The sequence below is a fragment of the Bombina bombina genome, chromosome 10, assembly GCF_027579735.1.
Source record: "Bombina bombina isolate aBomBom1 chromosome 10, aBomBom1.pri, whole genome shotgun sequence".
Lineage (NCBI taxonomy): Eukaryota > Metazoa > Chordata > Amphibia > Anura > Bombinatoridae > Bombina > Bombina bombina.
Window position 1 is genome coordinate 23,736,563 of NC_069508.1, and position 13,351 is coordinate 23,749,913.

The window sequence follows — 13,351 nt, forward strand, 5'->3', positions numbered from 1 at the left end:
GACCGCAGCTTCATAAATACGGACATCAGGTTCACCTGTGAGAACCTACAGTCATAGGGGGCAAAGCCTTTGATAAATCGACCCCTTAGTCTATAGTGCAAGTATTTTGTTACTAATGTGAACATTTGCAAGTGTACAGATTCAATAAATATATACTACTATCTGGTTTATAAAGGTGTCTGGTAATTGGATTCATATATTGTAGTGGGTCAATTTTCTCTCTGACTTTTGTACACTCTCCCTCTTTTTAGTTAGGAGAGTGGTTTAAAAGTTGCATCTCAGCATCTTATTAGCTACAGAGGATTTAGGGCCCAATTCTATAAAGCTCCCTGGACTATTACAAATAAAATCATTTTGCCAGTACTATGAAGCTCCTGTCCCAAGTCTATAAAGGCAGACAGTCTTGCAAGGGGTGTTCTCTGCTTTAGTATGTGAAGGTTATGCATACATTACAAATGGACTTTTTAAAATCATAAAAAGGAATAATTTATCATGGAAATAAAAATATGCAGTAAAACAAAGTATTAGTCACAGAAATGTTTCCCCTTCTAAACATGACACCAATGGGACTTGCCTTGCAACCTCCGTTTTCAGCTTTCCAATCTCTTCAGTAAGTTGCTGGATGCGTTTGACGTTATTGTCTCGTTCGGAAAGGAGTTTCTTATATTCTTCCATGTCTGTGTCTTTGTGCTGATTCAATAAGTGCTGAAAAATAAAAGAAAACGTAGGGCAGTTAAACAACTGGGGACAATTTACAACTTACAGTGCTGCTCTACTAGAATTGCCCTAACACCCTCCCCCACACAATTAAACTTCTGCAGAAATCTTTGCGGGTATAACTATTTATTGCTTCATTGAAAGCCTACTTGTTTAATATTACTGTCCTAAAACACTCACATTAACTAGATGCTCATGAATGAGCAATGATTAGCCCCCTTGGCTGCCAGACAGTTGCAACGCATTGTAAAGTTAAAGGGAATTTCACCAACTGTGTCACACACACCTGTGTGCGAGCTCTCCAGCGTCTCACATCATCTTCTAGAAGTTTCTTTTCTGCCTGCAGCATCCCGCTTTTCTCGCTCAGCTCCGCATTGGATTCTTGAAGCGGCAAAATATTAGACTCCAATTTTCTGATCTGTAACATTGAAATTCATTTGGTGACTATTGCCCAAAGTATCTCTTGGTAAACAGTCCCGTTTGCCTATCATTCATTTTACGCTCGTTGGATTTAAAGGGACAGTCTACTCCAGAATTTAAAAAACAACAACATATATTCTGTGTAATTGTAGAGGACATACAGGAAAGCAGCTGTTACACAAACCTTTTTATCACCTTTTCAATGTGGGACTAATTGACCTTTTTATTTTTGATACAATTAAATAAATGTTAAGTTTTATAGTTCTTTACCCTAATCATCGCTATATTTGCTAGTGACCACCTCACACATAGTTGTAAGTGTGCCATATAATGTTTATTTTTCTCTCTACACAAAGCCATAGATTTTAGTCAATCACTGCTGACTCAAATAACCCCAAGGGAATGAGCACAATGTTATCTAATATGGCACACGTACTAGTCTGTCTAAATGTAAAAGAAAAAAAAATCTGTAGTGTAGCAGCGATTACTGTAGGGTCCTTTAACCCCCTTTTTGTCTATGCAGGGCACCCATACACAACCGCTCCCAATCAGCAGCAACAAAACAATTGTTAGAGAGTGATACAGACAGCATTACTCCCTGAAATGATACAGCGATCATGATTAGTGCTCCATTACCATACAAAAAGTAGATGCCTTCTGCACCAGCTGCAGTCTCCACTGTCTAAGCTGACTGCAGCATGTGCCACAGTGTTGAACGTAGGTACACTGATGTAGTATCTATGTCCAATTGGCGCAAGGGGTTAAACGTTAGCTGTGAGCTTTGCAGATCCCAAGAAGAAAAGAGCCTGCGATTGGTGGATATATGTAACGGCTGATCCTGGATTTGCAGACTGGCTGTGTCCTGTGCTTGGAAGCTTCAATGCTTACAGCTCCCAAGCAGGATCTTACCTATGCAATCCCTCCTTTTCATAGGCTAAACAGTGAGCTTAAAGGGACACTCAAGTCAAAATTAAACTTTCATTATTCAGATAATGCTCAGTCTTATTATATTTACACTGAGTCACCAGCTTCTACTGAGCATGTGCAAGACTTTACAGAATAAAAAGGTAAAAGGTATATGCATTTGCGATTGGCTGATGGCTGTCACATGGTACAGGGGGAGTGGAAATAGACCTAAAATTGTCACACACAAAAAATCTACTAATTTAAAGTTCAGTGCTATTGCATTCTCTTGTTATTTTGCATGTTGATTATGCAAATCTACTGTGTTGACTGTTCCTTTAAGTAAAAAATATAAAAATACTATACATTCCCTAATTTGTTCATTTGTTTGAGAAATTCCAGCTACCAAATGGTTAACTCTTGGCAGACAGGACCAGTTACCTTGGCTTGTAACTGCTGAAGCTCCTGTTCCAGCTTTTCTTTGTCTTCTCTCAGCAGCCTGTTGCTCTCCATCAATACATTCATGGTTTCAGTCTTCTTCATCAGCTCCTCGTGCTGGGCCATCGTTTTTGCAGTTACCTGAATTACAAATGGAACGGCCCAAACTAAAATTACACCAACTCTTAAACCAAACGGCACAAACTAAAATTACACCAACTCTTAAACCAAACGGCAGAAACTAAAATTACACCAACTCTTAAACCATCCAAAACATCTGAAAATGTGACAGATCATTACAGAGAAATGGTCGTTGCCTTAAGTGATTGTGAACTTTAATACATTACTGCCAAGTATATAAAAGTAATCTTTATCACAGGAACACTTTAATTCATTAAAGGGACACTGAACTCATGATTCAGATTATGCAGCAATTTTAAGCAACTTTCTAATTTACTCCTATGATCAATTTTCTTCGTTCTCTTGCTTTCTTTATTTGAAAAAGGCATCTAAGCTTTTTTTGGTTCAGCACCATGGAAAGCACTTGTTTATTGGTGGGTGAATTTATCAACAAAAATGGGCCGGCATCTAAACTTGCCTTCTTGCATTTCAAATAAAGATACCAAGAGAATGAAGACAATTTGATAATGAGTAAATTATAAAGTTGCTGCTCTATCTGAATCGCAAAAGAAAATATTTGTGTTCAGTGTCCCTTTAACATTTTGAAAACCACTTAATTTTTAAAATATTTATTTAGGAGATTGATGCCCCATCTGTCATCCAGCGCACTGGCACGCTACGATTGGAGTAAGCCGTATTAGTGATCGATCTAAATACAGTAAGAGAAGAGGGCAGAGGAACGGTGGTATGTTTACCATAACAAAGTGGTACATATTTTAAAAATTAAGCGGCTTTCAAAATAATAATCAAATTAAAGTGCCCCTGCTTAAAAAAAAACAACAACATAATTTATGTAAGAACTTACCTGATAAATTCATTTCTTTCATATTAGCAAGAGTCCATGAGCTAGTGACGTATGGGATATACAATCCTACCAGGATGGGCAAAGTTTCCCAAACCTCAAAATGCCTATAAATACACCCCTCACCACACCCACAATTCAGTTTAATGAATAGCCAAGTAGTGGGGTGATAAAGGAGTAATAAAGCATCAACAAAGGAATTTGGAAATAATTGTGCTTTATGCAAAAAAAAAAATAATCATAACCACCATAAAAAAAAAAAAAAAAAAAAAAAAAAAAAAAAAGGTGGGCCTCATGGACTCTTGCCAATATGAAAGAAATTAATTTATCATGTAACTGGCAAGAGTTCATGATTTAGTGACGTATGTGGTATAGGATAGCAATACCCAAGATGTGGAACTCCACGCAAGAGTCACTAGAGAGGGAGGGATAAATATAAAAACAGCCATTTTCCGCTGAAAAAATTAATCCACAACCCAAAATATAAGTTTATTCTTATAAATGAAAGGAAAAATTTAAATAAAAAAACTTTTCTACTAAAAACTGCTTCCGAAGAAGCAAATACATTTAGTAAATTTATGCAAAGACCACCAAGTTGCTGCTTTGAAAATCCGATCAACTGAAGCTTCATTCTTAAAAGCCCAGGAAATGGAAACTGATCTAGTAGAATGAGCTGTAATTCTCTGAGGCGGGGCTTCACCCGACTCCAAATAGACATGATGAATAAAAAGCTTTAACCACGAAGCCAAAGAAACGGCAGAAGCCTTCTGACCTTTCCTAGAACCAGAAAAGATAACAAATAGACTAGAAGTTTTCCTGAAATCTTTAGTAGCTTCAACATAATATTTCAGAGCTCTCACCATATTCAAAGAATGTAAAGATCTCTCCAAAGAATTCTTAGGATTAGGACACAAGGAAGGAACAACAATTTCTCTATTAATGTTGTTAGAAATCACAACCTTAGGTAAAAATTTAAATGAAGTCTGCAAAACTGCCTTATCTTGAAGAAAAATCATAAAAAGGAGATTCACAAGAGAGCGAATAATTCAGAAACTCTTCTAGCAGAAGAGATAGCCAAAAGAAACAACACATTAAAGTAGTTTAATGTACAAAGAATGCATAGGCTCAAAACGGAGGAGCCTGTAAAGCCTTCAAAACCAAATTAAGACTCCAAGGAGGAGAGATTGATTAATGACAGGCTTGATACGAACCAAAGTCTGCACAAAACAATGAATATCAAGTAGCAATCTTTCTGTGAAATAAAACAGAAAGAGCAGAGATTTGTACTTTCAATGAACTTGCAGACAAACCTTTATCCAAACCATCCTGAAGAAACTATAAAATTCTAGGAATTCTAAAAGAATGCCAAGAGAATTTATGAGAAGAACACCATGAAATGTAAGTCTTCCAAACTTGATAATAAATCTTTCTAGAAACAGATTTACGAGCCTACAACATAGTATTAACCACAGAGTCAGAAAAACCTCTATGACTAAGCACTAAGCGTTCAATTTCCATACCTTCAAATTTAATGATTTGAGATCCTGATGGAAAAATGGACCTTGAGATAGAAAGTCTGGCCTTAATGGAAGTGGCCAAAGTTGTCAACTGGACATCCGAACAAGATCCACATACCAAAACTTGTGCGGCCATGCTGGAGCCACCAGCACCACAAACAATTGCTCCATGATGATTTTGGAGATCACTCTTGGAGGAAGAAGAAATAGAGGCGGGAAAATATAAGCCGGTTGATAACACCAAGGAAGTGTCAATGCATCCACTGCTTCCGCCTGAGGATCTCTGAACCTGGACAGGTACCTGGGAAGTTTGTTTAGATGAGATGCCATCAGATCTATTTCTGGAAGCCCCCACATCTGAACAACTTGAGAAAACACATCTGGGTGGAGAGACCATTCTCCCGGATGTAAAGTCTGACGACTGAGGTAATCTGCTTCCCAATTGTCTATACCTGGGATATGAACCGTAGACAGGAGCTGGATTCTGCCCAAACAAGTATCCAAGATACTTCTTTCATAGCTTGAGGAATGCGAGTCCCACCCTGATGATTGACATATGTCACAGTTGTGATATTGTCTGTCTGAAAGCAAATGAACAGTTCTCTCTTCAACAGAGGCCAAAACTGAAGAGCCCTGAGAATCGCACGGAGTTCCAAAATATTGATTGGTAATCTCGCCTCTTGAGATTTCCAAACCCCTTGTGCTGTCAGAAATCCCCAAACAGCTCCCAAACCTGAAAGACTCGCATCTGTTGTAATCACAGTCCAGGTTGGATGAACGAAAGAGGACCCTAGAATTATACGATGGTGATCTAACCACCAAGTCAGAGAAAGTAAACAATTGGGATTAAAGGATATTAATTGTGATATACTTGTATAATCCCTGCACCAATGGTTCAGCATACAAAGATGGAGAGGTCTCATATGAAAACGAGCAAAGAGGATTGCGTCCGATGCTGCAGTCATGAGACCTAAAACTTCCATGCACATAGCTACTGAAGGGAATGACTGAGACTGAAGGTTCCGACAGGCTGCAACCAATTTCTTGTCTGTTAGATTCAGTGTCCATGACTTTGTCTCTATCTAGAAACCTAAAAAAGGTTACCTTTGTCTGAGGAATCAAATAACTTTTTGGTAAATTGATCCTCCAACCATGTCTTCGAAGAAACAACAGTAGTTGATTTGTGTGAGATTCTGCAGAACGTAAAGACTGAGCAAGTACCAAGATATCGTCCAAATAAGAAAACACTGCAACACCCCGCTCTCTGATTACAGATAGTAGGCCCCCGAGAACCTTTGAAAAGATTCTTGGAGCTGTCGCTAGGCCAAAAGGAAGAGCAACAAATTGGTAAAGCTTGTCTAGAAAAGAGAATCTCAGGAAATGATAGCGATCTGGATGAATCGGAATATGAAAATATGCATCCTGTAAGTCTATTGTGGACATATAATGCTCTTGCTGAAAAAAAGGCAGAATAGACCTTATAGTCACCAATTTGAAAGTTGGTACCCTTACATATCTATTCAAAATTTTAAGATCTAAAAATGGTCTGAATTAATTTTCTTTCTTTGGGACAATGAATAGATTTGAATAAAAACCCAGATCCTGTTCCTGAAAACGGAACTGGCATGATTACCCCGGATAACGCCAGGTCTGAAACACACTTCAGGAAAGCCTGAGCCTTAGTGGGTTTGCTGGAATGCGTGAGAGAAAAAATCTTCTCATAGGCGGTCTTACTCTGAATCCTATTATGTACCCCTGAGAGACAATATTCTGAATCCAATGATTTTGGACCGAATTGATCTAAACATCTTTGAAAAATCTTAATCTGTCCCTACCAGCTGAGCTGGAATAAGGGCCGCACCTTCATGCGGACTTGAGGGCTGGCTTTGATCTCTTAAAAGGCTCGGATTTATTCCAATTTCAAGGCGGCTTCCAATTGGAAACAGATTCCTTGGGGAAATAATTAAGTTTCTGTTCCTTCTTTAGGAACAAAAACAGTTATTAGCTTTAGATTTACCCTTAGATCTTTTATCCTGAGACAAAAAAACAAAAAAAACTCCTTTCCCCCAGTGACAGTTGAAATTATTGAATCCAACTGTGAACCAAATAATGTATTACCTTGGAAAGAAAGAGATAGCAATCTGGACTTAGAAGTCATATCAGCATTCCAAGATTTAAGCCACAAAGCTCTTCTAGCTAGAATAGCTAAAGACATACAGTAGAATTAATATCAATTTTGAGGATATATTAAAAAAAGGCATCACAAATGAAATTATTAGCATGTTGAATCAAGTTAACAATGCTAGACAAATCATGATCCAATACTTGTTGCGCTAAAGTATCCAACCAAAAAGTTGAAGCAGATGCAACATCAGCCAAAGAAATTGCAGGCCTAAGAAGACCTAAATATAAATAAGCTTTCCTTAGATAAGATTCAAGTTTCCTATCTAAAGGATCTTTAAAAGTAGTACTATCTTCCGTAGGAATAGCAGTACGTTTAGCAAGAGTAGAGATAGCCCCATCAACTTTGGGGATATTTTCCCAAAACTCCAATCTAACTGCTGGGAAAGGATACAATTTTTTAAACCTTAAAGAAGGAATAAAAGAAGTACCAGGCCTATTCCATTCCTTAGAAATAATATCAGAAATCGCACCAGGAACTGGAAAAACCTCTGGAATAACCACAGGAGGTTTATAAACAGAATTTAAACGTTTAGTAATTTTAATATCAAGAGGACTAGTTTCCTCAATATCCAATATATTCAACACTTCTTTAACAAAGAACAAATGTCCTCCATTTTAAATAAGTAGATTTGTCAGTGTCAATATCTGAGGAAGGATCTTCTGGATCAGATAGATCCTTATCAGAGGATGATAATTCAGTATGTTGTCGGTCATTTGAAATTTCATCAACTTTATAAGAAGTTTTAAAAGACCTTTACATTTATTAGAAGGCGGGATGGCAGACAAAGCCTTCTGAATAGAATCTGCAATAAATTCTTATAAATTCACAGGTATATCTTGTACATTAGATGTTAAAAGAACAGCAACATGCAATGTACTATTACTGATGGACACATTCCCTGCATGTAAAAGTTTATCATGACAACTTATTACAAACCACAGCCGGAGATATAATCTCCACAAGATTACAACAAATGTACTTAGCTTTGGTAGAACTGTTATCAGTCAGCAGGGTTCCAACAGTGATTTCTGAGACAGGATCAGATTGAGACATCTTGCAAATGTATGAGAAAAAAAAACATAGAAAGCAAAATGATCAATTTCCTTATATGGCAGTTTCAGGAATGGGAAAAAAATGCAAACAGCCTAGCCCTCAGATAGAAAAAAAGGCAAGAGACATAGGAATGGGGTTTAAAATAATGAAACTATTTGTCGCCAAGTATGACGCACAGACAATTTTTTTTTTTTTTGGTGCTAATAACATCCGGAAAATGACACACTCGGGTCATTGAAGACGCAACCTTGTGAAAGGACTCAGCCTCGACAAAGACGCCGGAAATGACAAAATCTTGTGCCAAAAATGACGCAATATAGTTTGGCATTTCTAGCCCTTGCGAGCCTAATTCTGCCCGCGAATTTAAAATGACAGTCAATTGAAAAAATGACTATACCCCAGGTAAGAAATAAATTTTCCTAAAAAATGCATTTCCCAGATATGAAACTGACAGTCTGCAAAAGGAAATATTATGAAACCTGAATCATGGCAAATATAAGCACAATACATATATTTAGAACTTTATATAAATACATAAAGTGCCAAACCATAGCTGAGAGTGTCTTAAGTAATGAAAACATACTTACCAAAAGACACCCATCCACATATAGCAGATAGCCAAACCAGTACTGAAACGGTTATCAGTAGAGGTAACGGAATATGAGAGTATATCGTCGATCTGAAAAGGGAGGTAGGAGATGAATCTCTACGACCGATAACAGAGAACCTATGAAATAGATCTCCCGTGAGGAAAACCGTTGCATTCAAAAGGTGATACTCCCTTCACATCCCTCTGACATTCACTGTACTCAGAGGAATCGGGCTTCAAAATGCTGAGAAGCGCATATCAACGTAGAAATCTTAGCACAAACTTACTTCACCACCTCCATAGGAGGCAAAGTTTGTAAAACTGAATTGTGGGTGTGGTGAGGGGTGTATTTATAGGCATTTTGAGGTTTGGGAAACTTTGCCCCTCCTGGTAGGATTGTATATCCCATTCGTCACTAGCTCATGGACTCTTGCCAATTACATGAAAGAAATTACTGTTATATACTGGGCAGTAATGTATTCAAGTTTACAATTACTTTGTCATGCATGCAAAAGGCATACATAGATATAAAATGCTAGATGCATCCACCAACCTGAACTTTTTCACGTTCAGCATTCAGGCAGTCTTGCAACTCATGTATTTCCCTCTCCATGTGCTCGAAACGCTGTTTGTAGCGCAGGCATTCCACTTGTGCAACTTCAAACCTTGTTTCTGCTATCTCCTTCTCACGGCGCACAAACCTATAAAAAAAACCCAGATATTCTGAATAAAAATGATAATTAGAAGACAATCACCTTCCACAGATTAAAAAGATGGACATTTATCAGGGTTGCAAATAAAGATGTAAAATGTTAAACTTTTAGACCAGTGTACGTCACATAAGGGGCAATTTAAAAGGACATGAAAACTTAAGGTTTTCTTTCACGATTTAAAAAGTGCATGTGATTTTAAACAACTTTCTAATTACTTCTATTAAATTTGCTTCATTCTATTGGCATCCTTTGTTGAAGCAGCAGTAAGCCAGTTATAAATGTTGGAATGATAAAGGACAGATTACAAGAGGGAACTCGTCATGACTATGCTGGTAGTAACACAAAACAAGATAATCACCTAAGGATTTCCATGACTTGTTCATGGGACTTCCCTTCCTCGCTGAAGGATATGTTCAAGGCACCTTCTTGAACAGAGGTCACCATCTTTTTACTAAGGTTCTCGATCTGATCATGTAACAGGTGGTTTTGCTTCTCAAATTCTTCACAGCGAGCATGGTTCTTAGCCGCTTCTTGCTATGGTTTAACAGAGCACAGTTACAATTTAGGCTAAACAAGAGAACCAGAAAATGCAGAATTAGCAGGATGAAGTGTTAGGAGGAACAAAATCACAGGCATGTGCTTAATTTGATATGCTTTATTGATGGGCTCTTGATATAGGCAATATAAATTCGGAAACACGTAGAGATTTTAACATTGTTGTAAATAAATTCTATGAAGCAGTACTTTATCACATTCTGAAGTTCATATGCTACAACCAGACGGAAATTCACTGCATAGTAGCACCTGCACTACTTTAAAGGGAAAATAACAGCACCTCTTGCTTGGTTTTGTTTAAAAAAACACATACAATAACATCTTCACCAACCATGTTTAAAACAGGAAGGACAGACAGGGACCCAAGACCACACACACCAATGAAATGACTAACCTTGAGGACACGTTCTTGTTCCTCCCAGGATGCTCTGCACTCCAGGAGTTGGGATTCTGCTTTCTGTGCCGCATCCTCTAACTTTTGCCGCATGGTGGAGATATTGGCTAGTTGAGCTTTAGCTGCCTGAAGAGCTTCAACGTCTGCAGCGTGCAGCATTAGCTCGCGCTCATACTTATTTTGTGCCTCAGAAGCTATCCTGGCCTAAAACAGGGGGGGAATGAACATTAAAAATGTCTCCAATGGTGGTGAATAAGCCAAAATTTAAATATCAGCATCCACTCACTTGTTCCTGGCAGTCATTCCTGGCCTTTTGCTCATTGTTTGCGGCTGCAGTCGCCCTCTGAAGAGCTTGCTGCATTTCTCCTTGGAGGCTGGAGAGACTCTTCTTGAGTTGCGTTAACTAAAACGAGAAACCAATCAATTAAAAACCAGCAAATAAGATAAATCAGATATATTTTTTTAATAAAAATAAATACCACACCTGCTCCTCTATCGCTTCCACAGCTTTATGTTTCTCATCTCCAAGTTCTTGCTTCTCCTTCTCAGCTTCCAACATTTTCTTTTCCAGTTGTGACTGGTACTCTCCAGCTTCTTTCATACGAGTTTCTATGGCTTTTCTGGCTTCTTCAGTGGCCTTAAGAGAACAGGAAATAAAATGAACAAGAAGCAAAAAAGGTATTGATGACATCCATGAATATTGAGGTTAAGATCCCACTATCTATGTATAATGGATGTAGACTATGAAATTAAGCAGCACTAAGTACACTATGTATAGTGAATGTAGACTATGAAATTAAGCAGCACTCAGTACACTATGTATAGTGAATGTAGACTATAAAATTAAGCAGCACTCAGTACACTATGTATAGTGAATGTAGACTATAAAATTAAGCAGCACTCAGTACACTATGTATAGTGAATGTAGACTATAAAATTAAGCAGCACTCAGTACACTATGTATAGTGAATGTAGACTATAAAATTAAGCAGCACTCAGTACACTATGTATAGTGAATGTAGACTATAAAATTAAGCAGCACTCAGTACACTATGTATAGTGAATGTAGACTATGAAATTAAGCAGCACTCAGTACACTATGTATAGTGAATGTAGACTATAAAATTAAGCAGCACTCAGTACACTATGTATAGTGAATGTAGACTATAAAATTAAGCAGCAGTCAGTACACTACGTATAGTGGATGTAGACTATACGTAGTGTACTGACTGCTGCTTAATTTTATAGTCTACATCCACTATACGTAGTGTACTGACTGCTGCTTAATTTTATAGTGGATGTAGACTATAAAATTAAGCAGCACTCCGTACACTATGTATAATGGATGTCGACTATAAAATTAAGCAGCACTCAGTACACTATGTATAGTGGATGTAGACTATAAAATTAAGCAGCACTCCGTACACTATGTATAGTGAATGTAGACTATAAAATTAAGCAGCACTCAGTACACTATGTATAATGGATGTAGACTATAAAATTAAGCAGCACTCAGTACACTATGTATAATGGATGTAGACTATAAAATTAAGCAGCACTCCGTACACTATGTATAGTGAATGTAGACTATAAAATTAAGCAGCACTCAGTACACTATGTATAATGGATGTAGACTATAAAATTAAGCAGCACTCCGTACACTATGTATAGTGAATGTAGACTATAAAATTAAGCAGCACTCAGTACACTATGTATAATGGATGTAGACTATAAAATTAAGCAGCACTCAGTACACTATGTATAATGGATGTAGACTATAAAATTAAGCAGCACTCAGTACACTATGTATAGTGAATGTAGACTATGAAATTAAGCAGCAGTCAGTACACTATGTATAGTGAATGTAGACTATAAAATTAAGCAGCACTCAGTACACTATGTATAGTGAATGTAGACTATGAAATTAAGCAGCAGTCAGTACACTATGTATAATGGATGTAGACTATAAAATTAAGCAGCACTCAGTACACTATGTATAGTGAATGTAGACTATAAAATTAAGCAGCACTCAGTACACTATGTATAGTGAATGTAGACTATAAAATTAAGCAGCACTCAGTACACTATGTATAGTGAATGTAGACTATAAAATTAAGCAGCACTCAGTACACTATGTATAGTGAATGTAGACTATAAAATTAAGCAGCACTCAGTACACTATGTATAATGGATGTAGACTATAAAATTAAGCAGCACTCAGTACACTATGTATAGTGAATGTAGACTATGAAATTAAGTAGCACTCAGTACACTATGTATAGTGAATGTAGACTATGAAATTAAGCAGCACTCAGTACACTATGTATAGTGAATGTAGACTATAAAATTAAGCAGCACTCAGTACACTATGTATAGTGAATGTAGACTATAAAATTAAGCAGCACTCAGTACACTATGTATAGAGAATGTAGACTATAAAATTAAGCAGCACTCAGTACACTATGTATAGTGAATGTAGACTATAAAATTAAGCAGCACTCAGTACACTATGTATAGTGAATGTAGACTATAAAATTAAGCAGCACTCAGTACACTATGTATAGTGAATGTAGACTATAAAATTAAGCAGCACTCAGTACACTATGTATAATGGATGTAGACTATAAAATTAAGCAGCACTCAGTACACTATGTATAGTGAATGTAGACTATAAAATTAAGCAGCACTCCGTACACTATGTATAATGGATGTAGACTATAAAATTAAGCAGCACTCAGTACACTATGTATAGTGAATGTAGACTATAAAATTAAGCAGCACTCAGTACACTATGTATAATGGATGTAGACTATAAAATTAAGCAGCACTCAGTACACTATGTATAGTGAATGTAGACTATGAAATTAAGCAGCACTCAGTACACT

General features: G+C 37.1%; 1 protein-coding gene across 1 annotated transcript in view; it reads right to left on the bottom strand.

The window, feature by feature from the left end:
* TPR (translocated promoter region, nuclear basket protein) overlaps positions 1-13,351 on the bottom strand; it is a 116,166-nt gene that overhangs the window by 75,421 nt on the left and 27,394 nt on the right. The window contains 8 exon segments of the mRNA XM_053693859.1: positions 575-705; positions 1,004-1,135; positions 2,482-2,619; positions 9,358-9,505; positions 9,876-10,051; positions 10,467-10,670; positions 10,753-10,869; positions 10,951-11,103. Coding sequence (XP_053549834.1) covers positions 575-705; positions 1,004-1,135; positions 2,482-2,619; positions 9,358-9,505; positions 9,876-10,051; positions 10,467-10,670; positions 10,753-10,869; positions 10,951-11,103 — 1,199 coding nt within the window.